Source organism: Danio aesculapii, chromosome 15, assembly GCF_903798145.1.
Source record: "Danio aesculapii chromosome 15, fDanAes4.1, whole genome shotgun sequence".
In the NCBI taxonomy this organism is placed as follows: Eukaryota; Metazoa; Chordata; class Actinopteri; order Cypriniformes; family Danionidae; genus Danio; species Danio aesculapii.
The window spans coordinates 18,892,314-18,912,053 of NC_079449.1; the positions used below are offsets into that span (position 1 = coordinate 18,892,314).

Below are 19,740 nucleotides of genomic sequence, written 5' to 3' on the forward strand. Positions count from 1 at the left end.
AAGGGCACCCACATATCTGTGAAGTACCCACATATCTGAGACTGCTTAAAAAAATATTAAGGGAGGCTGAAAGTAAGTCTTGAACAGCTTGTGTCTTTGTGGGCGAGTTTGGATTGCTAACTAGTGGAGATTTTTGCTGAGTGCTTTTGAAAGATCATTTGAACAAAAGAGTGAAAAAACGGAATAATTTATTCGATCCGGGGCGACGCGGTGGTGCAGTAAGCAATGCTGTTGCCTCACAGCAAGAAGGTCGCTGGTTCGAGCCTCGGCTGGGTCAGTTGGCATTTCTGTGTGGAGTTTGCATGTTCTCCCTACGTTCGCGTGGGTTACCTCCGGGTGTTCCGGTTTCCCCCTCAAGTCCAAAGACATGCGGTATAGGTGAATTGGGTAAGCTGTCCGTAGAGTATGTGTGTGAATGAGTGTGTGTGGTTGTTTCCCAGTGATGGGTTGCAGCTGGAATTGCATCCGCTGCGTAAAACATATGCTGGATAAGTTGGCAGTTCATTCCGCTGTGTCGACCCCAGATTAATAAAGGGACAAAGCCGAAAAGAAAATGAATGATTTATTCGATCCATAGTAAAGGCTATAACATTATGGGAAACTACAATTTTAGATAATAACACTGATATATTTTAAAATAACTAATTTGATGGCAAATCTGAGTCATTTCAAAATGTAAATTAATTTTTTTTTTTGCTTGAGAAACATTTCTTTTTATTAATATATATATATATATATATATATATATATATATATATATATATATATATATATATATATATATACATACTGTATATATATTTATACAACAATTCTGTCTGTTTCTTGAATCTGATTGGCTGATAGACGTGCGATATTTTGCCAGTAACATCGCTCGTCCAGCCCCTTCACCCTTGTGTATTACTCCGCCCACGTACAGCAACAAGCAGAGGACACTCTAAAGTTTCCAAATATTGCTGCTGTTCGAGAATGTTGTTGTTTGGATTTCAACTATGCAGTTTATTTATAAGTAGAATGCCTATTTTTAAATATTTATCATTTCTGAGAGACAGCGCATCCGCAGCCATTAGCCTGTCATTAAGCAGACCAAAGACGCTTGACGTTGTCCATCCACAAGATGGCGACAGAGACCACATAATAAGCCCTTAGGGAAGGAAAAATACAGCGTAATTTTAAACTACAGCTGATCAAATCATTATAAAACTGGTAAATGACTTTTTAAATCAATCTCTCTACTGTGTATGTTGTAGTGCTGTATTTATACCATAGTAATTGTAGTGTGTTGAGTGTGAGTTAGGACTCATCTTGAAACCAGAGATGGCCATCTGTTTCTAATAAGTCTCCTGTTTTCGCTACTGCGGACTAGTTTAGTAAACAGAAAGAAGAAATGCCTGCATGTGTTCAGAGTTTTTCTTTATCGCACACACGGGATTAATTATTGTGATCTCCCGATTGCAACAGGGAAATACTGGGAAATCTCTGTAGACTGATGGCATTTCATGTCTTTCAGCCTTATAATCTTAAAATGTGAGCAAAATCACCTATTTTGTCATCACTTTAGACATTACGCTAGAGAATCATTCAAATACTAGCTCTAAAGTGACAGTGGTAAAGTAGCAACGGCTTCTGCTGTTCTGATGTTAGCTGCAGATATGATTGAATGGCAGAAGAAAGTAATTCCTCATACAAAAGGATTTTGAGACTCTCTGTGTTTGATTTTCTTTTTTGTATAACTTACACAGTTATGCTGTCAAACTGTTGTATAAACGCAATATCACACTTGTAGCAGTGCGATATGGCTGTATATCGTCACTTGTGGGACACTAAGGCACACCTCCCACTAGTGTCGATATACAGTACAGCAACATTGCACTGCTAAAATAAATATTATTTTATCATGCAGCATCAATAATCTAGCTGTAAACACAAATGGATGTGTTTTTTTTATTTGCTTATTAAAATCCAATCAAAAATATGATCTACAATGTATATAAAAAATAAAATCAATAGAAGTATGATCTGACAAAGGTTCAAATAAGCAACAAAGGTTCAAATAAGCAGAGTAAATGACAAATATCATTATTAAAGTTAGCCAGTTATAGTTAAAACCTTAAAATATCTTTATCTTGCCTTTATTTTTGCCATTGTGGTTCAGGCATCTTCAGTTTGAATCCTGACTCACTGACCTTTCCTGATCCCTGTATATATAGGGTATTTTATTGACCAAATTTACAAAACAATCAAGAGAGAAGATTTATAAGTGTTACTGTACCTAACCATTGTTATAGGACCTAACATTGATCTTTTAAGCTGTAGGTGGTACACAGCCAGAAATAAAGCACAGCATCATGAATGTTAAATTGCTCATGTAGGTCTCCAAGCTATTTATTTCAATAAATTCATACATATACTGTCTTTTTGATTAAATATTTGTTTCATAATTAACTTATATTAACTGAATATGCTATCTAGCCAAAAAAATCTGGTTGTTTATATACTGAACTGTAGTTTCTTAACCATATTTAAGTGGTAAATGATTATTAGAAATGTCTTTTTTATTTTCTAGATTCCAGATGCACAGATAAGAGGTTTTTGCCTGAGAAGTCAAGCACACTGGTGGCTCTGTCCAGTTTTCCTGGAGCTGGAAACACCTGGGTCAGGCACCTGATCGAGCTCGCCACCGGCTACTACACAGGCAGTTACTACTTCGACGGCACCCTCTACAATAGAGGTAATGCTGTCATCACACTGTCAGAAATGAGGAATCTTACCAGTTCGAAAACATGCATGCTGGAGACAACTTTCCAGCAAATCAAGCCAGTCTGAAAAACATTATTGCACAGCCATTGGATGAGATGAATTCATCATCATAGCTATCTGATTTCTCTCATTCACATAAACAGGCCAATGTCTCTAATGGAAAGTGGGCATTTAACCAAAGCTTAATGTGCCACCATAACATTATGAAATTAGTTGCATTATGCATGGAGAATGTGATTGGTAATATTAGTTGGATTTGCTTATTTAAATCAAAATAACAAGTTATCATATTTAAACAGTTATATGTTTTATTTGATTTCTTGATTTGATTTATTTTTTTATAGGCTAAATGCAGCTAGTTTCATTTAATTTTCAATATATTTTGGCTTGACCTTCATGTTGTTTATGGATGATTCTAAAATCACTGGTATATTTTTTCAAAAACAAAACTTTAATGAAGTACAGTATATAAATGAGACAAATGATAAACACTCTCACTATACCTATTTTTGACTGTCTGCCTCCTGAACCACACATTCAGCTTCAGTTAATATGACATAAATCTATTTTTATGTTTTTTATGTTTAATATTTTTGCATGTTTACTATTTTTGCATGAAACTTCTATTTTATGTATTATTTGTAATTTCACAAAAAAAAAAAAAAATATATGTGACTTGCTCCATGAGAATGCGACTTGCTCCAAGGGATGTCACTTCCTTTGATGGGAAACTCTGGAAGGCATGTCATTATTTTTCTCTCATTCATTTGTAGAAAATGTTCAGAATACACCAATAGTACACCCAATATATTAATTAAGTAGATATTAAGTAATAAAGAAGATACTGTATCCAAGTAAATTTGAATAATAATAAAAATGCATAAAAATCAGATTTAGATATTACACGTGGTATTTGGTTAAAGCACAGGTGTCAAACTAAAGCTGCGGTAAAACTAGAGTTTGAGCTTGCAAAATTCTGTTGTGCGGCGCTGCGAAAAGGGGCACAGGACTAAACAAGATGATTAGACATTTAAAAAAGCAAACCGTTAGTCCGTATTTAAAATGTCTGTCCAAAGAGGTCATGTTTTGATCCACGATTAGACCAATGCAGTCAAGTGATGAGATTTTGCAGGTCAGAGTTCACCAAGCTTGAACTTTGCAACGCAGCAAACTGTGAAACCTGATGCACAAGCTTTCATTTCTGGTCTGACGCATTCACGTGCGTCATGAGGAGAAAAGTGCGTCTATTGGCCCGTTTCCACTGAGTGGTACGGTACGGTTCGGTTTGGTTTGGTACGCTTTAATGGCCGTTTCCACTGTCAAAAAGCGTACCGAACCGAACCGTACCGAACCGTACCGTACCGTACCACTTTTTCGGCACCCTTTCGAAAGGGTACCAAACACGAGAAAGGGTACCAAAAGGCGAAGCCACACGCGCAGCTGAACGCTATTGGTTTACAGAGATACGTCATTCGCTTACGCAACAAGCCAGAATGAAAACAAAAAACCCGCCATGTTTGAAATACACAGCCGAGACATTATAGCGGAATTATTTATACATATAATAACGAGCCATGGTCGATCTGGGCTCAAACAAACCTTGTCGTCGTCTGGATGAACAGCCACAAAGCCAAGAAGAAGAGCAGATTTACCCTGTGCCCCGTAGTTTTTTACGAGCCAATCTGAGGCGCGAGCGGTTTCGCTTTCTTGCTAGCGCTCGTGCGCGTCTAACATTATATCTGAAATTACAAACTTCTTGAGCTGATGATAATAACCTGCGCTTGATTATTGATGTGCTTTTGAAACCCGATCCTGTCAGACACTGACAAACGCGAGAGTGAAGCGTGAAGAAACAAAGGAGAAGCCGGAAAAAAGGAGCACATTATTTTTTTCAGCAAACGCGAACAAAATACCATGTATAACTAACTTATTATCTTCACATTTTGGACTAATATGAACCGGGAATGAGGGAATTACTGTCTAACAGAGGCTACATGTGCTGCTGAAGATTACAGACACAGATGAGAGGTTTTCACTGACTGTAGGCTATATATTTTGTTGTTTTTGAACCTAAATACGGGCGAAATGTCTGCTATATGTAGTTCTTCTGTAGTTGGTAACATATCTGAGACTGTAAAGGGCTGTTTGTGTTTATATATGTTCATTTATTTAGTTATTTAATATAATTACAGAAGTTACACTAGGCTGTTTCGCACTGTCATTGATCTGCAGTTATAATCAACTCATGTTCATAGAAAAGTTAGTAATAAACATTTCTACACAAGTATTTGTGTGTGTAAAGCATCTGTGTTGTGAGAAGCGCTTTTCATATGATATGTGAACGACCCATACAGCTTTATTGTAGACATTTCCTCGAGCGAGAATGACGTCGACTGAAACTTTCTGTCGTACACCACGCCCACCAAAAGGGTACCCTTGTTAGTGGAAACGCAAGCCTGATAAAGGTGACCCGTACCAAACCGAACTGTACCGTACCGTACCGTACCGTACCAGTAAGTGGAAACGAGCCATAAGAGGAGAAAAGTGCAGTGTGACCTCAACTTTAGTTTAGTTCCAATCCTAATTAAACACACCTGATTGTAGTAATTGAGTCCTTCAGGCTTGTTTGAAACCTAGAGGTAAGTGTGTTGGAACTAAACTGCAGGGCTGCAGCCTTCCAGGAACTGAGTTTGACACGCCTGGGTTACAGGTTAGCATCTTGAGCTAAAGCACAAAATGGTGGAAAATGTCAACTCTGTTATTGTCAGCTCTGTTAGTTGTTTAAAAAAACTATTTGCAACCGAAGCAAATGTTTCCTATTACATTTAAGCATTTTGCATTGATTTACATTAGTAATGGATTCAGTTTATAGCAAGTTTTACATTTATTATTTATATAGTTATTTATTTATAAATATATTATTTATATTATCATTTATATAGTATATCATTCCAGTTTATTATGAAAGTGAATGGGAAATTCACAGAATTGAAAATGCACAAAATGAATATTTTCATAACCTGAACATTGTTTAATTTTGTTTACGGTTAGCGCTAGTCTATTATTTATGAAAGTATATAATAAGATTTATTGTTGTTTTTTCTCCTTTTTACCCTATTTACATTTACATTTAGTCATTTAGCAGACGCTTTTATCCAAAGCGACTTAGAAATGAGGACAAGGAAGCAAATTTACACAACTATAAGAGCAGCAGTGAACAAGTGCTATAGACAAGTTTCAGGTGTGTAAAGTCTAAGAAGCAAAGCATTAGAATTTTTTTTTTTTTGAGAGAGAGAGAGAGAGAGAGAGAGAGAGAGAGAGAGAGAGAGAGAGAGAGAGAGAGAGAGTACAGTACAGTACAGTTAGTGGTATAGCCAGAGAGGCAGTTACAGATTAGCAGGGAAAGTGGAGACTAAACAGTTGAGTTTTTAGTCGTTTCTTGAAGACAGCAAGTGACTCTGCTGTTCTGATGTAGTTAGGGAGTTCATTCCACCAACTGGGCAGATTGAATGCGAGAGTTCGGGAAAGTGATTTCTTCCCTCTTGTGGATGAAACCACGAGGCGACGTTCATTTACAGAACGCAAGTTTCTGGAGGGCACATAAATCTGCAGAAGTGAGAGCAGATAAGAAGGAGCACAGCTAGAGGTCACTTTGTAAGCAAACATCAGAGCTTTGAATTTGATGCGAGCAGCAACTGGCAGCCAGTGCAAACGGGTGAGTAGCGGAGTGACATGTGCTCTTTTGGGTTCATCAAAGACCACTCGTGCTGCTGCGTTCTGAAGCAGCTGAAGAGGTTTGATAGAATTAGCTGGAAGCCCGGCTAGTAGAGAGTTGCAATAATCCAGTTTGGAGAGAACAAGAGCTTGAACAATGAGTTGAGCTGTATGTTCAGATAGGAAGGGTCGGACCTTTCTGATGTTATAGAGTGCGAATCTGCAAGATCGAGCAGTTCTAGAAATGTGGTCAGAGAAGTTTAGTTGGTCATCAATCGTTACTCCAAGGCTTTTTACCATTTTGGATGCAGTATTTTATAACCACACACTGTCTCTGCATTGAGAAAATATGATGTATATAAATTATATATAATTTGGAATTACTGGAATTGATTTTAAGAATTTGACAGATTATCTGTTTAATTGTTATGCATCATAACCAAAATGAGGCAAAATGTAGTCAACTACAACTTAAAATAAATACATTTGACACAGGGACCAATGGGAAAAAGACTCAACAATGAATTTTAATTCATTTTCCTTCGGCTTAGTCCATTTATTCATCATAGGTCGCCACAGCGGTATGAACCGCCAGCTTTTCCAGCATATGTTTTACACATCGCATACCCTTCCAGCTGCAACCCAGTACTGGGAAACATCCATACACACTCATTCACACACATACACTACGGCTATTTTATTTTATTCAATTCACCTATATCACATGTCTTTGAACTGTGTGGGAAACCAAAGCACCCTAAGGAAACCCATGCCAACACGGGTAGAACATTCAAACTCCACACAGAAATGGCCAACTGACCCAGCCGGGACTTGAACCAGCAACCTTCTTGCTGTGAGGCGACAGTGCTAACCACTGAGACACTGTGTTGCCATCAATAATGAATAATAATAGATAAATAATAGAGCAGAGCCCTTTGTATTGAGTTTCTATCAAGTTTAAACTCTTTTTCTCTTCCAGAATTTGAGATTTTTCCCCTTCCATCTGCTTCCGCACAGCTATTTGAGATGACTTTGATAATGCACATTTGGGCACAGCTGACCTTCTGTTCTCTTTCAAATGCCAAACTTTATTGAGCAATTCTTTTCCTTTTTTCTCTCTACCATTAAAGAACTCGACCTGCTTGAAAGTCACAGTGCCTTTTCAAATCCATCACAGAAACCTGACACACATTGGCTGGAGGGGGTCTGCGGTGCCCATGCCTGGATTAGAACAGCCTTTTTCTAATGGCGTATTTGGAGCGTATGTGTTTGGATGGAGAGGCGTGCAGTTGGCCGTATTCTAATCTGCTTCTCCTCCAACTGTGCAGGCTTCAAGGGTGAGAAAGATTACTGGAAGAGCGGACGAACCATCTGCGTGAAGACACACGAGAGCGGCCAGCGGGATATAGAGATGTATGACTCAGCAATACTGTTGATAAGAAACCCCTACCGCTCGCTCATGGCTGAGTTCAACCGCAAGTGTGCTGGGCATCTGGGCTACGCTTCTGATCAGCACTGGAAGGGCAAAGGTATTATGGGCATCTCTTTGTTCAGTTGAGCTCTGCAGGGACTGGGACTCGGAGATATCAAAATGAGACACACTCTTTCTGTCAGTGTGATTTTTGGTTATGTTATGTAAAGTCAAAATTATTAGCCCTCCTGTGAATTTTCTTTTCTTTTTCAAATATTTCCCAAATTATGTTTCAAAGAGAAATGAATTTTTCACAGTATTTCCGTTAATATTTTTTCTTCTGGAGAAAGTTTTATTTGTTTTATTTCAGCTAGAATAAAAGCAGTTTTTAATGTTTTCTTTTAAACCATTTTAAGGTAAAAATTATTAGCCCCCTTATTTTACAATACACTACAGAACAAACCACTGTTATACAATGACTTGCCTAATTACCCTAATCTGCCTAATTAATATAGTTTAAAATTGCATGTTAAGCTGAATACTAGTAGACTAAATATAAGTAATAAGTAATTTAAGTAAAATATTATGTACTGCCATCATGGCAAAGATAAACTAAATCAATTATTAGAAAGGAGTTATTAAAACTATTATGATTAAATTGATAAAAAAAAAACTATTATGATTAAAAATGATTAAAAAAAACTATTATGATTAAAAATTCTGTTCCGTTAAACATAAATTGCGAAAAAAAATATTGGGCTTAATAATTCAAGAGGGCTAATAATCTGTATAATTAATCGTTATTTAGATGTTGTTGTTTGATATCTGCTGTGAGATCTGTTTAAATTTTATTTTATTTAAAACATCTTGCAACTATATAGTTCTTTTTAATCAATTATTTTTGTTTTAGATCTTTTAGTAACTGAACATGATAAATATGAAGAGTTCAGATGTAAAAACCTTTAAATGTCATTTGAAATTTTCTTGTTACAGTTTTTCTCAGTGGCTTTGGTGCATTTCTCACAACACTATTTACATTTGCACAACAGTTAATGCATTTCTCAAAACAATTAGTACAAACTGCAAAACCTAGTTGATACCTGCAAAAGCGTGCTCAAAATGGAAAGCTCATTGCTCAAAAGCAAGTATTCATGTCAATGAAAGTGTCAGTGTCTTCAAGATGAAAAGTCCTGACACTATTGTTTATGAACAAGACAGTCAAATGGCTTTGTCGTGTTTTTATTATGAGAGTTTACTCTGTCCATGTTTTGCAATGCAAAAAAAGTCAGATTTTGGTGACACTTCCTGAAAATGCTCAAGACAGCACTATATACTATTTGCACAGCCATTTGAAAACTACAGTAAAGTCACTGCATTTAGTGAGGTATCTGAGTATAAGACACTGAACACTTTTTACTGCATATGCTCTTTGCAATTCTAGTTTACTCACAGCATTGTGCAAAAGAATAAATACACTCTTATTTACAACAAACATAAAGTTCCTTTGGGTAGAGCTGTGCACGACTGTAAACAATATTGCAGTACATATTGGAACTGAACCTACAACATACACAGTAAATCTGTAAATCATCAAATTGTTCAATTTAGAAGACATTTTCAGAAAAAAAAATTACAATTTTTTATAGAATTATCTTGACAGATTTTCACAACTAGTTCAAGATTTTTGTATGTAATGACTCCAGTAATGAAATGAGGACAATTAGTTTTATATGGAATGATTATTCAGCATTCACAAGTTTAGTTCATTTTGACTGACATGACATAAGCAATTGATAATGTTATAAAACAGCAGAGAGTTGTATGAAAGCAATTGACGCATATCCAAAAGCATTCGCAATTTGTTATTAATTAGCTTTTTATTTGTAAATTTTTAGCTTAGATATTTTCGATTTTTTGATTATTTTCTCATCTTTACATTTTAGTTTTTCATCTAACTTTAATATTTTCATTAGATTTTTAATAATTGTGTTTTGTGTATGTCATTTTTATTAACTTTATACTGTATATTGGTTTGTTTGGTTTCTTTATTTCCAGTTAGTTAAATTACATTTAATAGTTTTAGGTAACAAATGTTCTGTTGTGTTTAATACAATAAACAAGTCAACTTAAAAAAACAATAAATAGCACAATATTATACATCTCTATAACATAATACATGCGTTTATACGTTAATAGGTGTAGAGCTGAAATTCACTTCATAGAAAGTATTAGTTATATTTTTATTATTATTGTTATTATTATTATTATTATTGTTATGATGATGATGATTATTATTATTATTGTTGTTGTTGTTGTTGTTATTATTATTGTTATTATTATTGTTATTATTATTATTATTATTATTATTATTATTATTATTATTATTATTGCTGCTATTATTATTATTATTATTGTTATCATTATTATTATTATTATTATTGCTGCTATTATTATTATTATTGTTATCATTATTATTATTATTATTATTATTGCTGCTATTATTATTATTATTGTTATCATTATTATTATTATTATTATTATAATTATTATTATTGTTATTGGTATTATTGTTATTATTATTATTGTTGTTGTTATTATTATTATTATTATTATTATTATTATTATTATTATTATTATTATTATTATTATTATTATTATTGTTGTTAATATTAGAATAATAATAAAACAAAATTTTAAATTGGTTCACTTGATTTTTAAAATGACCTTTTGAACAATATAAAGTTAATGTATTCATTATTATTCAATATAAATATAATACACACAATAACAAATTTATATTACTTAATACATTAAAATCTAAAAATTTCTTACCAACCACAAAACTGTATTAAACTATATTCAGTATTTGACCATTACCTAGCCAGTAATAATGTATTATAGTGCAAATCTGTAATGTCATGTTTTTCACTGTCTTCCTTTCTCCTCTTTCCAGAGTGGCCAGAGTTTGTGGGTAGTTATGCCTCCTGGTGGGCCTCTCATGTGCTGGATTGGCTGCGCTTTGGAAGGAAGCTTCTGGTGGTGCATTATGAGGATCTGCAGCAGTCACTGGTGCCAACTTTACAATCCATCACCTCTTTCCTCAACACCAGCGTCAATGAAGAGCATCTCCTCTGTGCCGAATGCAACAAGGACGGTCACTTCAAGCGCTCAGGTGCCCGGCGGCCCGCTTTCGACCCCTTCACCGCAGATATGAAGCGGCTGATAGATGGCTATATCAATACTGTGGACCAGGCTCTGAGAGCCAGCAACCATTCTGGATTACCACAAGAATACCTTCCTAGATGATAAGTCCACAAGTAAAGCATTCACTGATAAACTCACTCACTGAGGCTGAAAATAACAGCATGCGGTGCTGTTCTCCACTGGTGCGCTTTGAGACCGTCATGTTTTAACGGCGGTCTGTAGATCAGAGACTGTCGATTATAAAAATAGAGCCTGACAAAAACATCTCTAGTCAGAGGCTAAATAAGTTTAGCTTTTTCCTTTGGGTGGAAACTTGAGTGCTTAATTACATCCTTCAACCACAAGTCAATAAGAGGCCTAATAAACAACTAACGCAATCACTTATGAACTAATGTGAGTGGTAGATCATAACCACATGTCAGACATAATAACAACAACATCAGTTTAGTTTTTTTTTAAGATTTCAAAAAAGCTTAAAGGGAGCTAAAATTAACACCAGAGGCCAAAATATTCAAATCAATTGCTGTTTATTTCTAGATATAATAATCAACACTTAAAAAGACTATGCCAATGTGTAAACTGAATAAAAGCATACACATTTAAAGTGTATGCTTAACGTATGCATGTTTTAACGGCAGTCTGTAGATCAGACTTGATGATACAAATTCAGTCAGGCAGATCTGAGAATCAAAAACATCTCCAGTCAGAGGTTAAATAGGTTTGCTTACTCCTTTGTGAGGATACTTGAGTGCTTAATCGCATCCTTCAACTACAAGTCAACAAGAGGCCTAATAAACAACAGATGTAATTGCTTATGAACTAATGTGACATGAGTGGAAGATCATAATGATCCGTTGGATACAATGACAAGAGCATTGTTTTATTTTTATAATGTAGAGGTGTGACAGTACACCAAAATGATTCTTTTTAAGTAAATCCAGTTATACTAAAGTCAGTTATAATAAATTCGGTAATAATTACTATTTTCTTCAAGATGAAATAATATATAATAAATAAATATCCGTTACATACTCCAGATCACAGACTATTATGTTCAATTGCTGTTTATTTTTTAGGTTTAATAATTTCTTATATATTCTGTAAAAGAGAGTAAGATAGTCCTACTGGTGCTCAAATTAAGGAATTACTAAACAGTGCTGTGTGTAGATAAGATTATATATATATACATGGGCACCACTGGGGGGAAGTTAGGATGATTCTAAAGCTCCATGCCATTTTGGGGCGCCCAGTGTTACCCAACCGGGCCCTAATCTATATAAATAAAGAGAGAGAAAGAGTTGTGTAAAACATATGCCACTGTTCTGTAGATTTGTCCTATCTTGTCAGATTGTCCTACCTCCTAGTCAAAAAGTAGCTAGCACATTTTGATGACGCAATTTGTTATCCATCAGATTTTGCTACCTGTGTAAATTTGAATGTGGAGTAGAGTGGCTGTAATCTTGCCCTAACCTACCTAATCCCTAACCCCAACCTCAGAACCATTCAAATACATTTATTCATTAATTTTCTTTTCGGCCTAGTCCATTCACTAATCCAGGGTCGCCATAGTGGAATGAACCGGCAATTTATCCAGCATATGTTTTACACAGCGGATGCCCTTCCAGCCGCAACCCATCACTGGGAATCATCCATACACACTCATTCACACACATACACTACGGCCAATTTAGCTTGCCCAATTCACCTGTACCACATGTCTTTGAACTGTAGGGGAAACCGGAGAATCCAGAGGAAATCCATGCGAACATGGGGAGAACATGCAAACTTCACACAGAAATGCCAACTGGTCCAGCCGGGGCTCAAACCAGCGACCTTCTTGCTGTGAGGCGATTGTGCTAACCACTAGTAGTGCTATCAAATACAGTGGTATAATCAGCATAATATGATGGGTAGGATAAAATGTCAGGGCACCGGAATAGTTGGCAGTTCATTCCGCTGTGGCAACCCCTGAAAAAATAAGGGACTAAGCTGAAGGAAAATGAATATATATATATATATATATATATATATATATATATATATATATATATATATATATATATATATATATATATATATATATATATATATATATATATATATATGTATGTATGTATGTATGTATGTATGTATGTATGTATGTATGTATGTATGTATGTATGTAGAGAGAGAAAGAGGAAATGTTTTCTTTTGTAAAATTGAAAAAGAAAATTTATTATCACATATTTATTATTATGTTTTATATAAAATCAATATCACATTTGCACTTTGCGACAAAACAGCACTTCTGTGATGCTTTCTTAAATAATATGATATAAATAGGCATTTAAATCAAAAGCCATTTATGCCCCGCATCTTTAATTGTAGGAACAGGTAATGTAAGATACCTGTATGTATGTCTGGGGTGGTTGCTTTAAAAGTTTCAACTATTTTTCAGAACTAATCTAATAGATTACTTGTTTAATAGACTAAAGGATCTACCTTGGGATTTGGGAATCAATATCAACTTATTAAGATTTATAAATCTAGAAGTTGCTAATTAAGTTGCACATGCAGTGGTTAAAAACACTGTATTTATTCAGGAAATATTCCTACCAAACTAAAAGATTCATTCCAACATTTTTTTGTTATGATTACGTGTACTGTTACACCCCTAATATACAATGACTTTTTTTTCTTAGTAGTGACCATTCAGATTATTCACAAAGCCAGTATCATAAATGCTAGGATGTCTGTTATGTATTAGCATAGCAGACGGATGTAACCATTGAGGACCAGAAGGGATGTGATACTTAAGAAATGAAGTCTTTTTGGTTGGCTACAAATCTAAATATGGAGTGCAGCATGTCTATGGTGGTTTTATAGCAAAATAACAACCACGTTTCCCTCACAGACAGTCAAAATCAGAAAAATATGACATGGCAAATAGACTTAGCATACATCAAAGTCAAACTAGTGTTGACGGTCCCCTTCCTGTGAGATTCTTTCTAAAACGAGAAGAGGCTTTCGGCCGGACTAGACAAGACTTGCCTTGCGGAATGACGTTAGCCTGATGCTAATCCTCCCAGAGCTGATTAGCACGCCGCCAGCATGCTCCAGATGTGTCTGGATTAAGCGCTGGTGTAATACTCTTTTGCACATTGCCAAACTGGGATCAGCTGCAAATTCAGACAATGTCGCAGTAGGGCTGGTGGCGAATCCCACCGGGGCTCTGAGTTATTCAACGACACACAAAAGATCAATCGGTTTGCGCCATTCAGTGTAGGCTAAATAAAAACAATTCCAACTGTTAGAGATTGAGCTGTGGCTTAGTAGTGATTAGCTTTACTTAAAGCCGGATTGCCTAAGTTTAAACAAACATACTTTATGCATTTAACTGGTTTGAAGACCAAACGTAAACAATAGGTTAAATCCATGTTGCTGTGCAGGAGTAATATACAGTACCTGACAAAACTCTTGTCACCTATCCAAATTTTAAGAACAACAAATAATAACTTGACTTCTAGTTGATCATTTGGTATCTGAAGTGGCTTATATGAAAGACAATGGCTTCTAGATTATGCTTATTTTACCTAAATAAAATATGATCATGCCTTTATTTTTAATTATTAAATTAGGACAGTAAGGTCTGACTTTGCTTAGACAAAAGCCTTGTCACTTAACAGAAATAATGTACAGTATAGAATATAAAGTCATGGTGCAGTGGAAAAAAAATTAATACTGTGTATGACTCCCATTAGCCTGGAGGGCTGCGTCCATACATCTCTGCAATGACTCAAATCACTTTTTAATAAAGTCATCTGGAATGGCAAAGAAAGCATTGTTGCAGGACTCCCAGAGTTCATCAAGATTCTTTAGATTCATCTTCAATGCCTTATCCATCTTACCCCAAACATGCTCAATAATGTTCATGTCTGGTCACTAGGCTGGCCAATCCTGGAGCACCTTGACCTTCGTTGCTTTTAGGAACTTTGATGTGGAGGCTAAAGTGTGAGAAGGAGCATTATCCTACTGAAGAATTCGCCCTCTCCTGTGGTTTGTAACGTAATGAGCAGCACAAATGTCTTGATACCTCACGCTGTTAATGTTGCCATCCACTGCAGATCTCTCGCACACCCCCATACTGAATGTAATTCCAAACCATGATTTTTCCTTCACCAAACTTGACTGATTCCTCTGAGAATCTTGGGTCCATATGGGTTCCAATAGGTCTTCTGCAGTATTTGTGAAGATTGGGATGCCGTTCAACAGATGATTCATCTGAAAAATCTACATTCTGAATCTTTTCCAAATGATCAACTAGAAGTCAAGTTATTATTTGTTGTTCTTACAATTGGGATCGACAACAAGACTTTTGTCAGGTAGTGTATAAATGCTATATTTTTTAGACTCTTTTTGGGTGAATTAATGGAAGTATTTTTAGGGTGTTCACAGTTGGCATGTTCGATTTGATTAAAATGATCTCAAATTGATTTATCTGTTAAGGCGGATATATACGGTGTGATTTCTGATGGTTGGAAGATCATCACGCACATGCAACGAGTGAGTTCTCTCTCTCTCAAAAAAAAAAATAGCTTGTAAGCCTTTATAAATATAAATTACAATGTTGGCCCCTATGGAGTCTTGGGAAGAGATCTACATCAGCGAGCTTAACACAAGTATAATTAATGAGCCATATATGAGGTTTAATGAAATATATCAGATCTGGCTTTAAGTTGCCTCTATAAGCCTCTGCCGTGGAGAATAAAGTGCTGTGTGGCCCGGATGAATTATAAATGAATTTCATGGCGCCCCCACTGTGATTTCCTGCAGGCCTGGTGCTGAGGTCATTGCGTCTTGCCTGGAGAACTGTGACAGATTAATGTCTAAATGAAAGAGATTTTTATTTCCATGCGCATCTTGGTGTGGCTGCAGTATACAGTGCACATATCCACTACATCAACACATGTACGGCACTGAGCGGTACTTTAAGTGTGTGTATGAAAAGTTGTGTTCATGTGCCTCATTTCATGGACAAAAATATGTATAATCAGTTCCCTCATGAATTGATTATGTTGGTTGAACTTTCCACAGCAGTAAATAGATTCTTTTTTGTGCTGTCACTGAGCAAAAGAACAAGAGGTGGAATGAGCTCAAGTGTTCTGTTTTTTGGACTCTGTTGATGTCAGTTGTGACTGCTGTGGACATGCGTGGATGCCATTAACAGGGGCCGGACCCCACGGTTTTACTGCTGTTCTGAAAACATGAGGAATAAAATTCATGATGCAATCGGATGTCTCTTCTCATCTTCTCAGAAATGGTGACAAAAGATTGTTTCCGAGCATAAAGCCACTTGAATGTTTCAAAGACTCACTTTAAAGATATTCTGAGGAAAACAAATCTGACAGATGCCTGGGAGACTAAAACATCTTAAAATTATCTGTTCATGTTTTTCTTTTTTAAGCAATGTGCTGAAAGTAGGCATTCTGTGCCTTATTGAATATAGCAGAATCACTACAGTATGTCTTGTATACAGGATAAGCAGTAATACCTTAACTTCGGGGTTAAATAGCAAGTAATATTATTTGAAAACATTGTAGATCTTAAAGCCCAGTACACACCAAGCTGACATCAAAACAAACTAGCGGCAGTGAAACCAACTGTATTGTCGCCTCATGTATTCTGCGACTGGTTCCATCTGGACCAAAAAGCTCCCTGTGAACACACTAAACGGACAACTGCTGACTTAAAAGAGGATGTGCGTTATGCACCTGTGTGAGAGGATGTATTTTCCATAGCAGCAGGTGGACAGTGGGAAATCGGAACTAGTGCTGCACACATACAAACTGCAAACAAAGCATCATTTATGTATCATTTTCATAGTACTTCTCCCTCACCACAGAGAGATTCGTTCATGCAAATATGTCTGATAATTTGATAATTAATAGCTTCAATTGACAACTTTTTGTTTTCCCTCTAGACTTGTCATTTGCTTAGTTTTGTCCAGGGCTTAATTTGTGCCGGAACACGCCGGATCTGGCACCTCTGAAATCTGATCCGGCACCTTATTTTACCGATCCCCCTCCTCAACCGCCCTCCTCCCCCATCCGCTGTTCACTTTCACTTTCTTCAGCGACTCCCCAACCCTCTTCACTTTTGTCCGCGACAAACCCGCCGCTCTTCACTTTCGTCGTGTGTCCTCGACACCCCTCTGCCATCCAATATCAACCCTATCCAATAAGAACCCTCTCTTTCACCAATGTATGATGCCAATTCTACAATTCAAAAAAAAAAAGTAGGCTGACAAACACTCATTAATGGCCTTATGCTGCCCAATGGCCAATTATTGGCCTGTTGTGTCAGCCCTTATAGTGTACAGTATTACAGTAGTTCTGATCTGCATCTTACATGTGTAAACATCTCATTTTATATGTACCAGAAAATGAATTCTGGTCATTTAGTTATTTCCAGGATTGCTCTGTGAAAAGAACTATTGGCAGGCATTCAGAACTGACTTCCAACTTTGAAACAAAAGATTATTAGATCATTAAAAATATGCACTCACTGGCCACTTTATTAGGTACACTTTACTAGTACCGGGTTGGATCCCATTTTGCCTTCAGATCTGTCTTAATCCTTTGTGGCATAGATTCAACAAGGTACTAAAAATATTCCTCAAAGATTTTGGTCCATATTGACTGCAGATTTGTTGGCTGCACATCCATGATGCGAATCTCCCAATCCACCCTATTGGATTGAGTTCTGGTGACTGTGGAGGCCATTTAAGTACTGTAAACTCATTGTCATGTTCAAAAAACCAAACTTATATGATTCACGCTTTATGACATGCCGTGTTATCCTGCTGGAAGTAGCCATCAGAGGATGGGTACACTGTGGTCATAAAGGGATGGACATGGTCAGCAACAATACTCAGGTAGGCTGTGGTGTTGACACAATGCTCAGTTGGTACTAATGGGCCCAAATTGTGCCAAGAAAATATCCCCCACACCACAACTGAGATGGTTATGCATAAAAATCCAAGTAGATCAGCAGTTTCTGAAATACTCAGACCAGCCAGTCTAGCACCAACAACCATGCCACATTCAAAGTCTCTTAATTCACCTTTCTTCTCCATTCTGATGCTCGGTTTGAACTGCAGCAGATCGTCTTGACCATGTCTACATGCCTAAATGCATCGAGTTGCTGCCATGTGATTGGCTGATTAGAAATTTGCGTTAACAAACAGTTGGATAGGTGTACCTAATAAAGTGGCCAGTGAGTGTAAACAATTTGCTATTAATTGGAAGTTTATTTATTTTAATTCAATAAATGCAGTCTTAAGGTTGATTGATTCATTTGAGTCAAATGCATGCAGTCTGGCGTACCATTCCTGCACCTTTCAAATAAAAAAAATAAAAAAACTACATGAGTGCAAGATTATTTAATGGTCAAGTCCGCTGGCATGATTGTTTAACCAGGCTGGACTTCAGAGCTCTACAGTAGTTGGATACTTTTGTGCTTATTTTATGTTGAAAGTTGTTGAATGTTTGCTGGTTTTTGTCTTTTTTCCTTAAATGTGTATGAGTTTGAGCTACTTCTACAGTAGTGCCACACGCATTTCTGCCGTAAACTCAAAACACCGCCAAAGACACTCCACTCCCAACTGTAATTTCGGAAGTGTTATTCCAAAGCAACAAATATATTGTAGAACACTGAAGTATAAATGCTCGCAACATCGTCAAGGTAAATGGTTTCGTCAAGGTTAGGGCATGCCGCTAACTTGGTGCAAAAGTAAAAATCAGACTTTAATATTTGTACTCTATTTCCTGTAAATCATTTTTGAGTTCAAAGGAGTTCATACATTTTTGAGTTCATACATTTCTGAATTACGACTTTTTTGTGTCACCCTTTTCCAACAACAACAAAAAAATCCACCATTTTTGATCAAAGAATTCCAAAGGGTTCAAATATGTAGACAGCAAAACTGCAGCACATGATTATATTACACAGAACAATATCATGCATTGCTGTGCACAACAAAATAATAGTCATTCTACAGTAGTGGCTATAATTCTTGATGTAAATCCGCCTTATGCAAAAATTGATGTTTAAACAGGGACCCTCATCTTTCTGTCCTCAGTTTTGTGTCTTTTTCAGGAATCCGGGTGCCTGCATGAGTCTTTAATCATATTTCCTCGCAGCGCAGCAAACAGTGAAAGGCCTTGCTGTTCGTTCCCTTGTGTCGTGTGAAGCTGCAGGCGATCTGTCTTTTAAATCTGCCTGGTGCGTCTGCAGTTCAGTGCCTCCTGCCTGAACATGTGTGTGTGTGTGTATGTATGTGTATATATACAGTTCAAACATGTCTGAGATCACTAGATCAGGGTGGATTTACTGTACCAAAGCAGGAGAACACACAAGGGTCAGTTAAACACGATGACAAAGATGGCCAGCGGCTGAGCTGCAATAGACTTTAAGCCATAACATATGGAATACGACATTTTGGTTAATCCAGTAAACATAAAGCCGATTTCTATATTTTTAGTGCTTTTATTGGTAATGGGTTGGATTTTCAACCATAAACAGATGGATGGATGGATGGATGGATGGATGGATGGATGGATGGATGGATGGATGGATGGATGGATGGATGGATGGATGGGCTGGATGGATGG

General features: G+C 36.5%; 1 protein-coding gene across 1 annotated transcript in view; it reads left to right on the forward strand.

Moving 5' to 3' along the window:
• The window catches only part of LOC130242459 (sialate:O-sulfotransferase 1), a 57,020-nt gene extending 43,942 nt beyond the window's left edge, over positions 1 to 13,078 (forward strand). Inside the window, exons 7-9 of the mRNA XM_056474577.1 lie at positions 2,567 to 2,731; positions 7,803 to 8,003; positions 10,839 to 13,078. Of these exons, the coding sequence (XP_056330552.1) occupies positions 2,567 to 2,731; positions 7,803 to 8,003; positions 10,839 to 11,191 (719 nt within the window). The 3' untranslated portion in view covers positions 11,192 to 13,078. The remainder of the gene's footprint in view (positions 1 to 2,566; positions 2,732 to 7,802; positions 8,004 to 10,838) is intronic.
• Positions 13,079 to 19,740: the final 6,662 nt, after the last annotated feature.